At 36.5% G+C, this 20,070-nt stretch overlaps 2 protein-coding genes across 2 annotated transcripts in view; one reads left to right on the plus strand and one right to left on the minus strand.

Annotated features, from left to right (window-relative positions):
* The window catches only part of LOC137933705 (uncharacterized), a 239,088-nt gene that overhangs the window by 67,447 nt on the left and 151,571 nt on the right, over nucleotides 1-20,070 (minus strand). The gene's annotated exons all lie outside the window — the stretch shown is intronic.
* Nucleotides 983-18,629, plus strand: LOC137918363 (uncharacterized). The gene is made up of 8 exons (XM_068761141.1): nucleotides 983-1,107; nucleotides 4,973-5,168; nucleotides 5,906-6,006; nucleotides 6,811-6,837; nucleotides 9,497-9,523; nucleotides 10,559-10,696; nucleotides 11,600-11,726; nucleotides 18,542-18,629. Exons 1-8 carry the CDS (start codon nucleotides 1,032-1,034, stop codon nucleotides 18,606-18,608), a joined length of 759 nt encoding a protein of 252 aa, XP_068617242.1. The 5' UTR covers nucleotides 983-1,031; the 3' UTR covers nucleotides 18,609-18,629.

Raw genomic sequence — 20,070 nt, forward strand, 5'->3', positions numbered from 1 at the left:
ATAAAGTCAGCTTTTTAAAAATATTCTTAATTATATATATATATGTATATATATGTATATATATATATATATATATATTATTAAGTAAAGGTAAGTAAGATAAAGATTTAAAATGTTTTTTTTTCTCTTGTTCACATTCACCTGTGGAACAGGGACATTGTTTACAATTGTAAATGATCTCTTCATCTTTCGTTCTTTACAAAGTCTATCACTCTTTGCATTTCTTCTGCATTCCTAAGATACAACAGTGCTTTTTTTAAATATCACATTACTTTGCACTTTATTTTACAGAAAAACTAATTGACTTGTTATCGCTCCGGCATTGCTTTTGTATACTAGATGGTAAAAGGTTGTTGATAAGGTGAATATATTGCTGATTAGAAATAAAAACTTGTTAAAAACTTGAAAAGCGACATTACTTTCCGGTCCCCCTAATATATATGTTATGTAGTGTAGTAAGCCTTTAGTATAGAAATGTTCTTTGACAACAATCTCAACATCAACAGAATGATGCAGATGTAACAAAAACATTGAAAGTTGATCGACTATTATCAAAAACGTCCTACAAAATGTATATCAAATATTATTGTAACATCTGTAAAGATAATTACCGGAATTTCAATACATTTTCCGTAAAATTTTGAACCATCTAATATATCGAGGAAAATTTTAACGACATCATTCAAACGGCTCAAATGTTTTTTTTTAATTATACCAATAGAAGCTTTCAAACTACAAATATTTCTATGAGAAATTCCATAGAAAATTATTTCCAAATAATATTTTTTTTTTATTAATAATTATTTATATCGTCCATTTCTAAATCATATTCATCAGTAAAAACATAAACTGAGATATTTGTAGTAAAAAAAACACGCGCTGAAATGTCAAATTAAAATTGACCGAAGTCCACAGTTACAGTGGTTGTGTTACGTGAAACAACAGAGTGTGTGACGAACTCTGCGCGCGAGAGATCCCACAGACTTCCGTATCGCCTGGTATGAGAGACGCAGCATCCGTACCATGTAATAATGGACGTCGCGAAAATTATTATTTTCTACCTTGCTGTACTTTCGGCATCTGTTATTTGCTTCACAGAGAAAACTGGTAAGTTATTTCACTTCCAATTAAAACATTGCACAGACCTATATGTAAAACAACTATTTATTATAAAATTATATTAACTATATTATGTCCTCTCGTACTGCGTATTTATTGCCAATGCCAGTTTAATTAAATCTAGAAAATTAGCGTAAAATTTAATCTAAATTAGACTTGTGTCATCTGAGTAATTATTTTATTTATTTACATTTAAAATTAAATGTAACCAAAAAATTAATAACCATTATTTAAACAATTTATAAAGAGGTTGTACAACAGCCTTATAAATCGAGGTCTACCACACAACCTTTTCATGAAGATGAGAGATATGAAGGATAGACAACCTTAAAAACATATTATACGTTTTAGAGTATAATACACTTTATGTATATACACTAGCTGATCTCGCAAACGTTTTTTTTTTTTTTTTGCAAAAAATTAGTTTTTAATTAACAAATAAAAAATAATGGTTGGCCGTAGAGTATTTTGGGCTGTATGTATTTTTGTATGCTGTCTCATAAAAAAAAATTAAAAATGTGTTTAAAAATAAAAAAAAGTTAGAGGAGGACCACCCTGAACATTTAGGGGGATAAAAAATAGATATCCGATTCTCCACCCTGGCCGATATGCGCGCTGATTCACGAAAATCGGTCCAGCCGTTTCGGAGGAGTTCACACATGCACATATAAATAGGGCTTAGGCAACCCAAAAGATATCTATTCGGGGGATATACCATAATTTCCAAGGCTTTGCAGACGGGTTGGAGATCGTTGCGTTGTATTATGGTACGCAGAAGATGTTGCTGCCATCTTGAAACTTGTTTGTGAGTGGCAATCCTATATAATGCACAAAGTGTGGATTACATAATAATGTATCCCGGGAATCGAACCCGATACCTACTCTTGCAAGTATCAGTCCTTTACCACTGTGTTACCACTGTTCAGACACTACGACTGAAATAAAAGAGTTACAATTGCATAAACTATTAAAGTGTATTTGCAGACGTCTGCTGCTAAAACGTTCTTGTTTCTTTAATTAAAATATATCGTACTGTCCTGACAATATTCATAACTGTGACAAGGTCAAAATATATTTGTGATACTGTTAAAATATACTCTGTGTCATGTTTATTAATAGTTAGATGCCCACAGCGGGGCATAGGCCTTCCCATTAAATCGCCACGACAGATCTTGCACTGCTTGTATTCGGCAACTTTAACTATGTGATCGGAACACATAACATGGAGGTTTTTTCCAAGCTGCGTCTACCTGATCGTGATTGGTACTCGAGAACCTTTCGGCCACAACGACCATCGGATACACGAGCGATGTACCCCAATTATTACCACTTCAGATGTCAATGATCTTGGTTGTGCGGATCTCCTCATTTCTAATTCGATCTCGCTGTGGAAATCCCTCTCCACTGTTTTTAAACGGTTTTATTTAGTTCGACCGGTACGGAATTTATTTGGGTCAATATTAGAAATTGAAATTTAAACACCTTCCCGTTGTCAGATTGATCTGAAATTTGGTACACACATTTAATTTAGATGACAATACGATATAATAAAAATCAATAACATTATAAGCCTAAGATGGCCGCCGATACAAAATGGCGGATTACGTACTTTTCCTTAATCCCCTCAATATGGGTATCAAATGAAAGAGCTACACTAGTGAAACACGATGATTATGTCAAAATTTAAAATTCAAGATGGACGCCGTTCCAATATGGCGGACTAGATACATATTTTTCCACAACCACCACGATATGGGTATCGAAAAAGCGTTTAACTTAAAAGTTTTTTAAATGTATTTATTTGGGTGAACTTGAACCTTCTGAGGACCGTCGTAAATGACGACATATATAATGTAACTTATTGTATGAAGGCTGTTGAAAATTTGATTTAAACCGAATTGATTTCCTGAAGACATATATTATCAGGGATTCTATAATGTTATTCAGCAGATGTTTGGTTACAGATTTAAAAGCTTAAAAGGTAGATATATAGTATATATGCTGTCATTTAATGATGGTAGACCCTATATAAAAATCAATGGTTTTAGAAATAATAAATAATGTAATGATAATATATATAATATACACCAATACCTCGCTTTGCGTTTTCGTTTTGCGTTTTTTTTTCGAAGTTGCGTCGCTGCTTAATTATTACTAATTTTTACTGTTTGTCGTTAGATTTTCGAGGTTGCGTTGTTTTGGGTTCGAGTCTTAAATTTTTTTTTGAAAATTTTTTTTTATTTATAAAATATGGCAACACTTTTGTTTCTTATTGCGCCATGCCACCAAAACTCGGGGATTCCCTGTCTAACTAAAAATCAACGCAATTTGAATACAGTTTTATTTTTACTATGTTTCGCTAATTTTAAGAGTTCAGTTTCAATTAAGTAGTGTGTAGTAATGTAGTGTGTTGTGCTTTTTTTTAAAAGAGAATAATAAATTTATATACATTTTTACGTGTTGTTTCTGGTTACAAAAAAGGTAAATATTATTTCAATTTATTTATTGGCAGAGTTATATTATTTTGGTTTTTAAATGTTTACTTTGTTCAGTTTTCTTTTTAAAAAGTAGTATTTTCGTGACTCTGAAACCTATCTTCGATCTTTACATGGTTGGCTATAGAAAATCTTAAATCATTTTGCGTCGTTTCAATTTGCGTCGTGTTTTTTGGAACGTAACCACGACGCAAAGTGAGATATTGGTGTAGTAATTATTAGTATTAATTACTACGCATTAAAATTCATTATTATTTATCATCTATCCCTGGAGACATTATACAAAGAGAAGTTATTGGTATGTCGCATTCCAATAGAAAAAAATAAATCAACGTAACATATTTCAAAGTGTTTACACAGGTTAATGTATATAGTTAAAAATTGTATTTTGAACTGCTTGTGTGTATTTTGAACGTATTAATAAATTTTTATAGTAGGGGAACTACCGTCGTTAAATTTTAGCGAAGGTCCTGGAAAACCCATGGGAAGATGTTAATAGAATCAAATATTAAAAGTGTTCGGTGTTCGGGTGAAATCTTTTTATTTGAAGGTTTAGTCGTTAGTGTTTAATACAAAATTACGTGACTAAATACAAAAGCTATATGAAAATTTTATGAAAGATAAATATTTATTTATTCAATTTGTTTCGAACAATGCTTGTTGTCGGTGATGACCCAAGATGTGATCACTTATGAGACTCTAAGGATTAAGGCTCAAAGCGACAACAATTCCGGTGATTAAAGCAATTAATTCCTAACATTCCTCCGAAACCTCCTTCCGTCCAAAACTACCGCAATGTTTTTTTTTTCTTTTTTTTTTCTCGTACCCCCTGTCTTGTGTGGGACAGGGACTTTTCAACATTATTTAATTTTTTCACATATTTTTTTTATATTCATTATCGTCTTTCATACATCGTATGTTCTTTCGTTTCTTCTGTCTTTCCCTTTCGCTCTGTAACGCCTTTAATACATCCCTCATTACTCTTTTACATTTTTATTATTTTATTTCTATATAGGATTATTATATACCGCAATGTTTGAAGACACAAGTCTTTGACCAATTTGTTTCCGAACATGTGGATCAGAGACGTGGTCACTCACAAAGGGTGCCGGGCGATAGAATCGGTATTAAAGGACATAAAGTGAGATTATATATATATACATATATATATATATATATATATATATATGTATGTATATATATATATAAAGACATACATATATATATATATATAGTCCGGAGAGCTTCTTTCGCCTGTCTATGTTCTTTTTCAGGTCTTAACTTATACGAACGGGAGGTAGAGTCAACTTTAGATCAATAAGACCGTATGTTGAATGATTTTTACATTCTGTCCGCAGACCGTTTTATAATCGCCTGCCACACCACCGACTTCGAGTGCTTTAAGCGGCAGTACCGCTCCTTGAGGGACACGGTGCTGTTAGGCAGTTTGCACTTCGCCATAGACTACTACAAGCCTTATCTCTTCAAGTACGGCGACAGCGGCACCTGCATCAAGCTCTCTGGTCTCGAGGAGAGCGAGCTCGTCGGCATCAGGTCAGCAGCACCCATCAATTAAAACTACTTAATTATCGTGATCCTTACGACCAAGAGACGTACCAAAAACTCCTCACACCCATCACTGGGTTCCCATAAAATAAGCACTACACCACACCCGCTGCAGTCACTCATAACACCAGGAACCTACACCAGCGACATTACACAGGTCACCGGAACACACAACAGAACGTTTGGTTCTGCTCTTCTGCTTTGCTACACACATCACAACACTCGTTTTAAGAGAGCGGCCGGTTGCTTCCAGCGAAACGTGGTTGGATTCGGATCACACCTTGGCTCGCCTGTAATCCACGCTGCCGTCCCAAGCCGTATACACAACATCAACAACACATTTAATATATAGCTCTACACGAGTAGAGCGCTCTGCTATGCTCTCCATGCAGCCGGTACGCGCTCTACCAGTTTTATTTGAAAAAATAATAAAGGAGAAAACTCGGGACAACAAAACATAGGAAGCAATGTAAGGTAACAGGATATCGGATACGAAAAATATTGTGATCTAATTTTAAAAATTAAAGTTTAAATTTTATAAATGGAAGGAAAAATAGGAGAATGGAACGCGATACCCTGGAAAGAACGTATAAAAAATCTACTTAATGTGAAGTACGAAAGAAAGGAATGGATGAAATAAAATCTTATGTTCTAAAAAATGTTAGGGTAACGAAAGGTCCCAAAAAATGGGGCCGTAAAAATAACTTCTGGTGTTTAACTTCTAGCATGGATAGCGACAGCAAGGAGTACCTGCTGACGCTGGAACTGCCACTCCGTATCCAGCAGACCAGCAACAAGACCGAGATCTGCATGAAGCCAGACATAGGTAACGAAATCTTTTATGACTTCAACTTGAAGAAATGAAGCCTCTTGTGAATGCGCTTTGAATAAAGCTTTCGAAAAGCTCTTTGAAAGTTATTAATTCACGTCTATACTTCATAGGTTTAGATGTTTAACAAAATATCAAACTTGATTCGTCATAAATGTGCAATCAAGTGCAATAAAATAAGAAAATCAACAAAGTATATTACGCCTCAATTTTAACACGTTAGTGTCTTATTTGGCCATTATTATTTCAGCTGTAGGATTCCCACAGTTGGACATAAGCTTTCACAGATTACCAATAGCATCTTGAAAAAAATGATCACATTTTAATTTTCTAAATAGTTATCAAGAATAGTTCTCATAGAAATATATAGATGGCGCTGCTAGGCTTTTAAATCGCTTTATCGTGAATTTCTCACCAAAAGTTATAAGAGAAAAGTTTGAATTTCAAGTGTTTGTTATTTTCACGTGAAAATGAGTGACCGTTTACAAGCGGCTAGCATCCAGCGTCTTTCGATGACCTTAAATTCGCCTGTCTACCTTGTTTTTGATTCATATTGGGGGACCGGAAAGTAATGTCATTTCTGCGCATGATTGTCATTTGGTAGCTTATTATGTACTTGGAAGACTTCGTATACTAGATGACAAAAGGTTGTTGATAACGAAGGTGAATATATCGTTGATTAGAAATAAAACTTGTTAATAATGTAGTCGCGTGAATTAAACTTAAGAGAACGACATTACTTTCCGGTCCTCCTGATATAAATACACAAGTAGAGATAAAAAATAACAATTTTTGTTTCAGAGTTTAGAAATGTAGGACCTCATACAGGTAAGCAAACTAAGCACTGTTTACACGTATTAATGTATCGAGGTTCAGAGGGTAAATAGCGTGTCAGTCATTGTTATCCCTGGAACAGACATCCTTGGGCTGTATAGCAGTATCCATCACGCGGCTGCAGCGATATCACGTCACACACGTGCGTGTATTGCACGGACGAGACTCAAGATGCGATCGCAAGATTCATCGACGTGAATACGGCAACCGCTGCACAGATACTGGCGCACAACCTGAGGATGCCATTATGGAGTAGACATGAGGAAATGGTCGTACGAAATGTAATCTTAAAAACTGTACATTGTTAAGGTGTCGTTAAAGACAAAGAAGATATAAATTACTAGCTGATCCCGCAAACGTTGTTTTGCAAAAAAATTTAAGTTTTTAATTAACAAATAAAAAATAAGGGTTAATCGTAGAGGGGTGAAAATTTAGAGTTGTATGCATTTTTGTATGCTGTATCATTATAAAAGAAAACAAAACTAAAAAAATTGTCTAAAAAATAAAAAAAATTTAGGGGTGGACCACCCTTACCACTTAGGGGTATGGAAAATAGATAGTAGCCGATTCTCAGACTTACTGAATACGCATATAAAATTTGGTAAAAATCGGTCAAGCTGTTTCGGAGGAGTTCAAGTTCGAACACCGTGACACGAGAATTTTATATATTAGAAGATTAAAAAAAGTAATCATTATAATTAGTTTATTTCAAAAACGAGAGCAAAAAAACATTTTCTGAAAATATTAAACGTAATTGTAAAAACAAAGGCACCGACGCTAATGTCTGTGAAATATAAATCCTGAAATAAAAAAAGTGCTGTATACATATATGTATATATAGTTCATTTTTGAGCAGTTGTAGCCTAGGGGTTGAAGATTGATATTTGCTATCATAGGTCGCGGGTTCAATTCACAAGATACAATGTCATATAATTCACAGTTTGTACATTAATTATGTAAAATTACCACTGTATAATAAAAAGCTACGGGCAGTACCGTTCTTTACTTACTATAAAACCACATTGCAATCTCCAAGCTGTCACGTCTGGTGATGGTATATCTCATCATCGATATCTAAAGGCTTATGCCTTGCAGTGGGTGTCTATGCACTGAAATGATGATGTTATTTCATTTATTGCCAACCAATGTATGGTACACCCTTTCTAAAATTCAATAATACAGTAAGAAAAAGCGTTTTTATAAGACCTATTACTTTATATTAAAATTAACTATTGTTCACTATCTTGCTCTGTAGATTTTGTACAGACAGAAGCTATTAGTCCGTCACATCTGATATATAAAACTCTCGTGTCACGGTGTGCGTGATTGAACTCCTCCGAAACGGCTCGACCGATTTTCGTGAATATCGCGCATATCAGGGTGGAGAATCGGACATCATCTATTTTTCATTCCCCTAAATGTTAATGGTGGTCCACCCCTAAATTTTTAATTAATTTTTTACACAAAATTTTTGGTTATTATTTTTTTATGATATAGCATACAAAAATACATACAACCCTAAATTTTCAACCCTCTACGATCAACCATTATTTTTTATTTGTTAATTAAAAACTTTAATTTTTTTTTGCAAAACAACGTTTGCGAGATCAGCTAGTTTCGATATAAAAACATGTTTCAGTGTTGTCACTTAACGTCATTGGATATGGTTGTTTAAACTTGAGCAATAAGTTGTACATTCAATCCTTCAAATCTCTTATACTTATTACCAATCATATTGCTTAAAAATCATGTAAATCTTTTTAAAATTGCAAAGTGTTACTTTTGAAAATTCAAACCACATACACGTGTGGATTATTTATGTGAAATTCAAACTAAAACTCTTTGGATATTGTGTATATATGTTTTACGTAAACTACCTGGCAGCATTTAAAATGGATTAAATATTGAGCGACAAACCCAAAGGTAGCCGCAAGGTATCGTCCTAAACCTTTTAAACATACAAGAGGATAGCCCATTCTGTAACCTTTCGGATATATTGCCATTCGACCCTTTGAAAGCTCATATATTTTTATAAATGGTTCCCGTTTTTGAGATCCTATAATCCGCACCTATCTTGTCAATGTTTACATTATTCAATCATTATTTACACTCACTTTTCTATTTCTTTTCTCTTGTCATTCATCATATGTAAGAAAAGGACCAATATTTAGCCACTTAGTACCGATTAGTGCTAAACACAGAGTGCTTATCGGCGTAACATAACTCCTGAAGATGCCCCGTGGAGGGATGAAACACGTGTTGAGTGATTTGGCGGTGGCGGTTGTGTGATTCGCATTGTTTGCCGCATACGCATTTATCAGCAGGCTGGCGGGCGGTGCACTTTGTTGCACGACTACCGCTGCATGTGCAGAAGTGGCTAAATATTGGTCCTTTTCTTACTTAGGATGGACTTCCGCATGGTAACGCCTGATTCCATTAAATATTCATCATATGATCTATCTTTCATCTTCTTTCGTTCTACAATTATCTGACATTCCTATGTATACTATTTCTCTTTCAAGCTTCTCTCTTTCATCACCAAATTCCTCGAATATCATAGATATATTTATTTATCTATTTTTATTAGTTTTACCTTATATAAATGTTTTACTATACAATATCTAAAGCTCATGGATTGATTGTTTTCTTTCAGGACCCTATCGAAACTTTGATGGAAATGGTGAGTTAAATATATATTTAAATATCATATACCTTTAAGTTATGGTAAATCAGGCCGACCACGCTGATATAAGAAGTCGGAGGACAGATTTGCGATTATAGGTCGCGGGTTCAATTCCCGGGATACAATATTATATAACTTGTGCAGTTGTTATATAAGATTGCTACTGTTTACAAACAAGTTTCCATTGGACAGCGTCTTTCTCTGCGTACCCTTTTTATTGACTACATGCAAAACATTTGACCTCTGTCTGAGGTCCACGATGCAACATGCTTATCCAGAAGAAACCTATTCACTCTTAACTTGAAGACTCCTAAGTTATAATTGTCTGGAAATAATGACGCCGGTAAATTATTCCACTGCTTAGCTGTTCGGAATATAAAAGTATTAGCAAGTAGTTCAACAGTGTACGGGTGTCGTGATTCCGTGCGTCTTGTTGTCCGATGGAAGAAAGGAGATGGGGGATTATTTGATGCAACGAACAATCACCTTGTACTATACTACCACACTGCAATCGCTAATCCCCTTGCTAAGCGTGGCGATTATGGTATGTCCTTTCACAGATATATTTGGAGGACATATATCCCGTATCTTGCAGTGGGCGTTTATGGGCGGAAAGGACAAAATGATCACTAAAACTAGATTTAAAGATATAGAATATAATGTGAGTTATCTAATAGATTCAGGCGTTACTTTGCAGAATTCCATCCTAAGTAAGAAAAGGACATATATATAGCTACCTCTGCTATGTAGCAGTAGTCGTGCAATAAAGTGCACCGCCCGCCAGCCCGCTTATAAATGCGCATGCGGTAAACAGTGCGAATTACACAACTACCACCGTTAAATCACTCAATATGTGTTTCATCCCTCCACGGGGCATCTTCAGTAGGAAGCATAAATGAAATTCTTCATTTTATATTTTATTAACAAATTCTTCTCTTCTATTACAGCATTATAAAGAATAGTTTAGAAATAATTGTCATATATCAATAACAGTATAACTTATTAAAGTATTTTACTTTTGTTGAATTTCAGCAACAATCAAAGCAACCTTTCCGTATGAGCTTCGGAAGAGGAAAGGAGACGTATACCTGCTCCTGAAAGAGGAGGATTTGGATGTGATCCTGGATATACCGGACCTGAGACCTCCAGTCCGGAATATTGAGAATGAAAGTAATACAATAAATCATTTTTCTTAATTTAGATCAACTTGAAAGTTTTTTCTAGAGTTTTCCAATCGGCAATGGCTTTGTCTAAACATTTTCATTCTATCTGTAGTCATTCTTTTTAAGATCAATTCTACTTCTTTGATGTTATCATTCCATCTTTTACCTTCTGCTTGCTGTAAGGAGTAGGCTTTTTCCAAAGTCTGCAACTATGTCAACTCTTGCGCTGCTTCCATCCAGCCTCTTCTCGGAAACTTTACTCTTGATCTATTGGAAGACCTGGTCACACCATGTCTATCAGCTCGAGGTTACTTGAGAACACAGAGACAAAGAGAGTGACATTGCTTCTACTTTAGATCTCCTCATTTTTGATCTTCCCTTGTATATCATCTTGTAGAATTACCATGACCTCTTAAGATGATGAAAATGAAAGCACGGAATAATAATAGGTATATGTACTTGGAACTTTCATCGTTTTTGTCATATTTAATGGAATCAGGCGTTACCTTGCGGAAGTCTATCCTAAGTAAGAAAAGGACCAATTTTTAGCCACTTCCGCACATGCAGTGGTAGTCGTGCAACAAAGTGCACCGCCCGCTGATAAATGCGTATGCGGTAAACGATGCGAATTACACAACTACCATCGTTAAATCACTCAACACGTGTTTTACCCCTCCACGGGGCATCTTTAGGAGTTATGTTACACCGATTAATACCAAACACAGAGTCAGTCCGTCGCCGCTTGTTTTTGTCATAAAAAAACAAGGCAACAATTAAATGCGTTCACAAAGACAATGTTGCTATTACAAAATGCAGGTGTATTTTAATGCGCCAATATAACAAAAATTATTGTGTTTAATAAGTGTTTATGGCTGGTGAAGAAATGGTACTAATTGTTTGACTTTCACAGCGGGAACTAGCTACGAGATATCGGAGTGGGCGTACGAGGTTGTGGAACATATTGACGCTGCTCGATACTTCGCTCTACCCTACACCACCAACATCCGCCTGTTCTCCTCCACCGTGCCTGTCCACAAGTGGGTAAACCATGTATATCTTCCCACTATAGAACACTTTTTCATTTAATAATGTTATCATAAAGTAAGGTGAAATTAAGTAAATTTCTAGACTAATTTGTTACATTACACCTTTCTTATTTCCTCACGCCTCGGATAGTTCACGCTTATTTACTCTCTTATAAAACTTTTTTTTAAATATTTGTCTAGTATTTAATGGAATCAGGCGTTACCTCGCGGAAGTCCATCCTAAGTAAGAAAAGGACCAATATTTAGCCACTTCCGCACATGCAGTGGATTAGTAGATTATGACTCTGTGTTAGGTTTTAGCCAAATATTGATCCTTTTCTTATTTTAAACTATGTCGATAGATGGCTCTGTGTTTGGCAATAATCGGTGTAACATAACTCCTGAAGATGCCCCGTGGAGGGGTGAAACACGTGTTGAGAGGTTTAACGGTGGCAGTTGTGTATTCCGCATTGTTTGCCGCATACGCATTTATCAGCGGTTTGGCGGGCGGTTGACTTTATTGCACAACTACCACTGCATCTGCGGAAGTGGTTAAATATTGGTCCTTTTCTTACTTATTTGTCTAGTGTTATTAAACAAAATATCAAACAGGAGTGGTAACCACACGAGGATTAGGACTTGCGATAATAGATCATGGGTTCGATTTACGAGAATTGTCATGATAACAAACAAGATTCGTGAGGATATGCACCAGCGCCTTCTGTGTACCGCAATACCACACTGCGATTGTCAACCCACATGCCAAGAGTGACGATGATGGTATATACCTCTTTATTATTTGTGAAAGACGAAAGCCATGATACTGAAAAGAGATACAGCCTTATTCTCTTTCTGTGTATACAAAAACATACAAAGTGTACTGTTATAAATCTTGTTACATTTAGATACCATTTCGATTATGGTATATATCTCTTTAGATATATTTGGGGGAGACGAAAACCTTGATACTGAAAAGATATACGACCTAATTCGCTTTCTGTGTACAGTGATACCCCGCTTTACGCGACCCCGTTATACGCGACCCCGTTATACGCGGTTTCACTATAACGCGAATTGCAAATTTCGCGCTCAAATGCCTCGAATTACGCGAAAGAGGGCGTATAAATATAATGTAGTGATCAACTTCTCTATGGTGTCTTGACCATCTGTCAAACAATTAAAAACAGTGTTGGGTATTATGAACGTATTTTACAAGAACGTAAACAAAACGTTACCCAAAAGACAATATAAAATGATTTGTATTTTTTTGTAATAATTTTTGACTATGTTTAATCATAAACCTCGTTATACGCGAATTTCAGTTAACGCGATTTTTTTTTGGAACGTATCCCTCGCGTAAAGCAGGGTATTACTGTATACAAAAACATACAAAGTGTACTGTAATAAATCTTGTTACATTTACCATTTAAGGTGTTAACATTTTAGGCTTAGGTGCCGTGGGTAAATGTCAAATGGAATATTCTAGATTGCATTAAACCGCAACATTACCTAGTTCTACATACCTTTGCTGTTAATATCAAATTGCAAAATGATTGCAAATGTTGTAGAATTATTAAAATAGTTTATACATAAGATTAATAATTTTAAATTAAGTTATTTAAAGTATGTTGCGGCTTCGATTATCGGGATACAATGTTATATAAGTCACACTTTGTGCACTGATTCACGAAGTTTCCAGAGGATGGGCAGCAGCTTCCCCTGCGTACCATTATACCACATTGTGATCGTAAACCAGACTATTCTATGTGGTGATTATTGTATATCCCCCCAATAGATATATGTGAGGGAAGTGTACATCTTGCAGTGGTATCTATGGGTTAAAACAACAAAAGATAAACGTATGTACACCCAAATCTTTTGTATATGACCATAAAGCAGTTCAACGATAAGAATAATAAATACATTTAAAAAACTTTTAAGTTAAACGGTTTTTTGATACCCATATTGTGGTGGTTGTGGAAAAATATGTACCTAGTCCGCAATATTGGAACGGCGTCCATCTTGAATTTTAAATTTTGACATAATCATCGTGTTTTACTAGTGTAATCCTTTCATTTGATACCCACATTGAGGGGGTTAAGGAAAAATATGTAATCCGCCATTTTGTATCGACGGCCATCTTGGATTTACAATGTTATTGATTTTATTATATTGTATTGTCATCTAAATTAAATGTGTGTACCGAATTTCAGATCAATCTGACAACGGGAAGGTGCTTAAATTTCAATTTCTAATTTTGACCCGAATAAATTCCGTACGGGTCGAACTAAATAAAACCGTTTAAATAAACTTTTTTTACATTTTCTTTATTCATATTTAGACAGTACTAAGAGAAACTTAGTTAACTTAGGAGAGTGGGAACTTTAATAATAATCTTGAACGCTTGTATCGGAGACGATACGATGGCAGATCTCAGTACTCTACCGTTATGACACCTTCGGGCGTTATGACATATGCGGGGGCAGAAATATCACTTCACATGAACTCGTGCGTGTATTGCACGGACGAGACTCAAGATGCTATCGCAAGGTTCATCGATGTAAATACGGCAACCGCTGCACAGATACTGGCGTACAGCCTGAGGATGGCGATGTGGAGAAGCGATGAGGAAGTGGTCGAAGAATTTGTAATTATAAAAACTAGACAATGTTAAGGCGTCGTTAAAATAGATTAAGAGACTTAGTAAACACTGTAACTTGCAAAAACATGGGCGAAATAAATTGGGAAATATTAAACGTAACTGAAAAAAAAAAGGCACGGACACTAATCTCTGTGGAATATAGAGACACTGCTCTATTACTTTATATATATATATATATATATATATATGTATGTATATCATTCATAAATATTTTGACAAAGATATCTCGCGTCTTCCAAGTTTTTCCAAGTCTTCGTTAACAACTTGTGTGTGTGTATGTGTGTCTTCAGTAGCGTAGTGTCGGAATCAGGAGGAACCGAAGAGGACCCCGCTTCGAGAATTTCCAAGAGAAAGACAGCCTACGCACGGCAGCGTTCTGTATGGCAATCACAGAAATTGACTAGGAGAGTTAAGCTCAAGATATTCCGGTCTAATATTAAAACCGTGATGCTATATGGATGCGAGATGTGGAAGGTTATCAAGGCTCCAAGTCTTCGTTAACAACTGTCTTCGACGTATTCTCAGTATATACTGGCCTGAGAAAGTCTTCAACGTAGATCTCTGGAAACTCTGTGGATATGCCGATCGACCAGCAGATCAAACGCCGCCAGTGGAACAGGATAGGCCACACGCTGCGAAGGGACCCTGATCACATACCGAGGCAAGCCCTAGAATGAAATCCTCGAGGAAAGCGAAGACATGGCCGCCTAAAGCAAACCTGGCGGCGGACGATCACTGCAGAAGTGAAGGCAGTTGGAATAACGTGGAGCGAAGTAAAGCGCGAGGCTCAAGACCGTTCGAAATGGCAACGTAATGTGGACGCCCTCTGCCCTATTTTGGGGACATAGGAATAAATGAGAATAATAAATGTTTTAAAATAAATACAAATAAAAATCATATTAACGAAAGTATGATATAAATTAGTGGAATCTGTTAAACCTTTGTCGAGATTTGTGCTTATATAAACATTGATATTTATTTTATCTGTAGTTTTTGAAGGTAGTTGCCAGCAAGTGAAAATAAATGTATAGTAGAAATGTATATACATGTACTAGGGTTTCATAGCGTGAAAGATACACAGAGCTGTAACGTCCAAAACAAAAGCTCTGCGTGTGCGAATGTAATTTTGTGAGAACTCTTCTTGTTTTTGGACACCGCACTTGAAAAATACACCTGGCTGAGTGGAAATATAACTGTTATGTACAATCTCAACCGTATTCCACAGTGATTAAGTATATTTTCGTATGTCAGACAATGTTTAATATTTCCACGTATATTTTTCGTAAATATTCGAGCCGCGCAAAGTTTAACCGCACAGGATATGTTGTAGCGGGCGGCGTACGACCCGACATTTCTCATTTGAACGTTTAGGGTTACCATGCGTTTTAGATTTCTCGGAAAATCCAATACTATTCCTAAAAATTCCTTTTTTTTGTCGACACTCTTTTCGAAAGAAGATGAAACTGGTAGTTTTTCCTGATAAAAGTTTTTCTTAAATGTGAACAAAATAAAAGCTCCTATTTACGCATATATGTTATATACTATTTTAAACTATATTTAATGGAATCACGCGTTACCTTGCGGAAGTCCATCCTAAGTAAGAAAAGGACCAATATTTAGCCACTTCCGCAAATGCAGTGGTAGTCGTGCAACAAAGTGCACCGCCCGCTCGCCCGCTGATAAATGCGTATGCGGCAAACAATGCGAATTACACAACTGCCACCGTTAAATCACTCAACACGTGTTTCACCGAGTTATGTTACACCGATGCCACTATGACTATGTGTTAGGTTTCAGCTAAATATTGGTCCTTTTCTTATTTTAAACTATGTCGGTAGATGTAAATTAAAGATTTTTTCCTTGAAAAAACTTCAACCTTCAACTTTATAATGAATATGTCATATTGCGTGACCCATTAGGATGACCCATAACTCGTCTTGAGTTGTCAGTTGGTTCGAGGTCGCCAGCCGAGTACCTTTCTGATGCACAAGCGATGTCCCTATCTACTGCCACTTCAGACAAATAATTTTTCGAGCATTAGTGACAACACAGTTACCTGGATCTTATGAGTAATCATTTCTGGTCATTGGTCTTCCGTAACAACAGCCCATCGTAAAGGTCAAAGTGCCGGATCAATAGATAAACCCACATTGTTCAAAGTATATATATATATACGTTAAGATTAAGGGACCTTAATCTATTTTAACGACGACCTAACAATGTCCAGTTTTTTACATTACGTTTCTTGCGACAACTTTCTCCCATACAACTTTCCGCCATATTGCCATCCTCAGATTGTGCAAGTATCTTTTTTCTTTCATGTATCATATTATCTGTCGTACTGTTTCTTTCATTCTACAATTTTCCCAGTCTTTCTCTTTCATTCCATTAGCCATACATCCATCCTCAACCACTACATTCTAGATTTCCTTACTATTTTACTTTGCAACATTACATTTATTGTTCAAATATTTAACACATGTTTTCTTTATAATTATCATATTACATTATACTATTTATTACACTATTTTTGGTACTACTTTATTTATTTTATTTCTATATTTTAGTGTTTGCTTTACTTTTTTTATTCATATTCAAGTCTATTTGAGTCTATTACTGTGTTTTATTTTTACCTATTGCATTTATCACCACCTTCCTGCAGTAGCTGAGGAAGCATTCTCTCTCCTCTTCGTCTTGCATGATGGCCGAGATACTCCTTTCCTCTATCTTTTTGCCCATCTGGCATTCGGAATGTGCGCGCAGTCTTCGGAACGCCGGACAGTGGGCCACAAGGTGGACCACGGTCTGGCCCACGCCCGGTTCACAGAAGCACGAGGGGTCCTCCTTGAGCTTGAACCTGTGAAGGTACTCAGAGAACCCCCCGTGACCCGTGAAGAGCTGGGCCAAGACCGTTTCCATCTCGATACTGCGGAGCACGCGGTAGGCTGAAATGGCGTCCGGGAAAAATATCCTCGTCACTGAAGCCGTCGTTCCTTCCATATACCTCCTGTTCCATTCGTCGAGCGACTCCAGTCTCAGTTATCGCTTGACGAATGAAACGGGGCATCTCTCATATTCAGGTCTTCTTTTGCTCTTTAGGGCCGCGTCCTTGGCCAACTGATCCGCCCTCTCATTCCCCTCCATCCCCGCGTGCGCTTTCACCCAGTATAGTCTTATATCCTTCCCATTTTCTCTCACTTTCATAATATTCTCTTTCACTCTTAACGCCAAAGGATGGAGGGTGTCCGATCTTGCGACTGTTTCGAGGGCGGACCGCGAGTCGCTCATTATGGCGTATGCCTGCGCGGACCCGCTGGCCGCGTACCCTGATGCTTCCGCTAGAGCTAGCAGCTCTGCCTGGTATACAGTGCAGAAGTTGCTCAACTTGAGTTTCTTAATATGCAACTCTGCGGCGTCCCGCATAACGCACAACGCCGCACCCACCTTATCCTCAATGCGGCTGCCGTCGGTATAAATTACAAGATTGGCAGCAGCGGTGGCAAGTCGGACTTCCTCCGCACTTTTTCCCAGGCAGGAGAACTCTACACCAACTAGACCAGACGGGTGTGGTAGTCTCAGGTAGCTGACCGGTACCTCCAGGTCCCGGTCCCATACCACTGGCCGGGAATGACCCTTTTTTATTTCAAATAAGCGGGCTGCTTCTTGGACCCAAAGGTCCAGTGGAAGCAACCCGGCAAGTATGAGGAGCGAGTTCAGGGACGCGGTTCTGTGGGTCCTCGCGATCTTCTGTGCGAAGTCCCGCTGGACCGCGCCCAACTGTCTGCGGACCAGCAGCTTCCTAGCCGCCGGTGCCCATACACTCGCCGGTTACCGTATTCACATCGATGAACCTTGCGATCTCATTTTGAGGTTCACGTCCGTATTACTACCACCGCGGAATGGACACTGTTATACAGACCTAGGGTATCTGTTGTAGCGGTAGAAGACTGAGATTTGCCAATATATCGTGCATCGCGTATCGTATCGTGGTCGTCTTCTTTATTAATGCCGATTCCACTGCGCGGTTCGCTTTTATACGTTTACGAACAACTAGCGCCATCTGTCGACGCCGGCCGCAACAGAGTTCCGACATGCATATATATACATAAATATTTGTATGTCGGAAGTATGTATATATAAACTTATTGATTAACTTCTATTACAGGTATCTTCTGCTGTATCCCGAGGAAGAATATACGGAGTTGAAGTTCGCATTTTACGACTCTGATTGAATTGTTTAAATAAAATGCGATTAACTTCTGTTTTGTTTTATTCACTTTACCATCAATAATTGTACATATTGCGTATCATAGATTAGTTTGAATCAAATCTTTTATTTCATACTATCTACTTTGGATCATTTACACTGATCTTTAATGTCATGAAAACACTAGAAAAGCTTGATTTGATTAAAAGTAAAATTAAATCGAATACCCTTATATATGGCATTAGAACAGTGGCAACACGGTTGTAGAGTACTTAGACTAGTGAACATTGTAATTATAAAATTGACACTTCTCATAAACAAATTTTCAAAGGATTGACGGTAGCGCCTTCTATGTACCATAACATATTGCAATCGCCAACCACCCTGCCAAGAGAATAATTAAAAAAGTTTTACAAAAAAATAAAAATTTAAATAGACAATAAGAAAAAAGGTGATATAATGTAACTCAAATGTGATATAAAGTGTGATAAAAATGTAAATAAAAGAAAAAAGATAAAATGTAACAAGTAATGAGGGAGGAATGAAAGGACACAGAGCAAAAGTTAAAGAAAGCAGAATTGTGGCATAAAAGAATAGAATAACGGATTATGTGAAGAATGAAAGTAGAGAATGAAAATAAAAAATTATGTCAAAAAAAATTAAATTGCCAATAAAGACCCTGTCCCACCCAAGATAGGGGTACGAGAGGCCCCCAATAGCGGGGGCCATAAAAAAACCCCCTGCCAAACGTGGCAATTAGTGTATATTCTTCCATATATCTTTAGAGGATATCTGTGCCATACAATGGGCATATACGGAGTCAAAGTCGAATTAAAAATATCTTTATTCGAGTAAGCATTTACATGCGCTTTTAAATGGTCGATTATTTTAACATTACAAGCAGTAAACTACCACCGGATCCGTATGCTGATCTGTTAAAGAGCCGGAAAGTCAACAGTTGCTCTTTTAAAAGTAATTCAACAATTGTTATATGTACATTATAATATCAATAATGTATTTGAGTTAGGAACATCGCTCGTGCAACGAAGGGACATTTTTATTTTAAACTAGCTGATCCCGCAAACGTTGTTTTGCAAAAAAAATTAAAGTTTTTAATTAACAAATAAAAAATAAGGGTTAATCGTAGAGGGGTGAAAACTTAGGGTTGTATGTATTTTGGTATGCTGTATCATAATAAAATAAAAACCAAAAAAATTATTTAAAAAAAAATTAGGGGTGGACCACCCTTATCACTTAGGAGTATGGAAAATAGATAGTAGCCGATTCTCATACCTACTGAATACGCATATAAAATTTGGTAAAAATCAGTCAAGCCGTTTCAGAGGAGTTCAAGTTCGAACACCGTGACACGAGAATTTTATATGTTAGATTTAAAACTAAGAAACGTAAGGTCCAAGATATCTTGTGGAACTTTATTATATATGTGTACACCCACACCAAATACAAGGTTTCGTTAAATTTTTTTT

This window comes from Battus philenor, unplaced genomic scaffold, assembly GCF_028537555.1.
Source record: "Battus philenor isolate CCGP_79_NKW_IND1 unplaced genomic scaffold, ilBatPhil1.0.hap1 SCAF_14, whole genome shotgun sequence".
In the NCBI taxonomy this organism is placed as follows: Eukaryota; Metazoa; Arthropoda; class Insecta; order Lepidoptera; family Papilionidae; genus Battus; species Battus philenor.

What these genes read in the sequence shown, in the direction of transcription:
- LOC137918363 (XM_068761141.1), top strand. Translation starts at nt 1,032, where the DNA reads ATGGACGTCGCGAAAATTATTATTTTCTACCTTGCTGTACTTTCGGCA. An exon ending in TTGCTTCACAGAGAAAACTG is followed by an intron (nt 1,108 to 4,972) that starts GTAAGTTATTTC and finishes TTCTGTCCGCAG; the next exon opens with ACCGTTTTATAATCGCCTGC. An exon ending in CCGGAATATTGAGAATGAAA is followed by an intron (nt 10,697 to 11,599) that starts GTAATACAATAA and finishes TGACTTTCACAG; the next exon opens with CGGGAACTAGCTACGAGATA.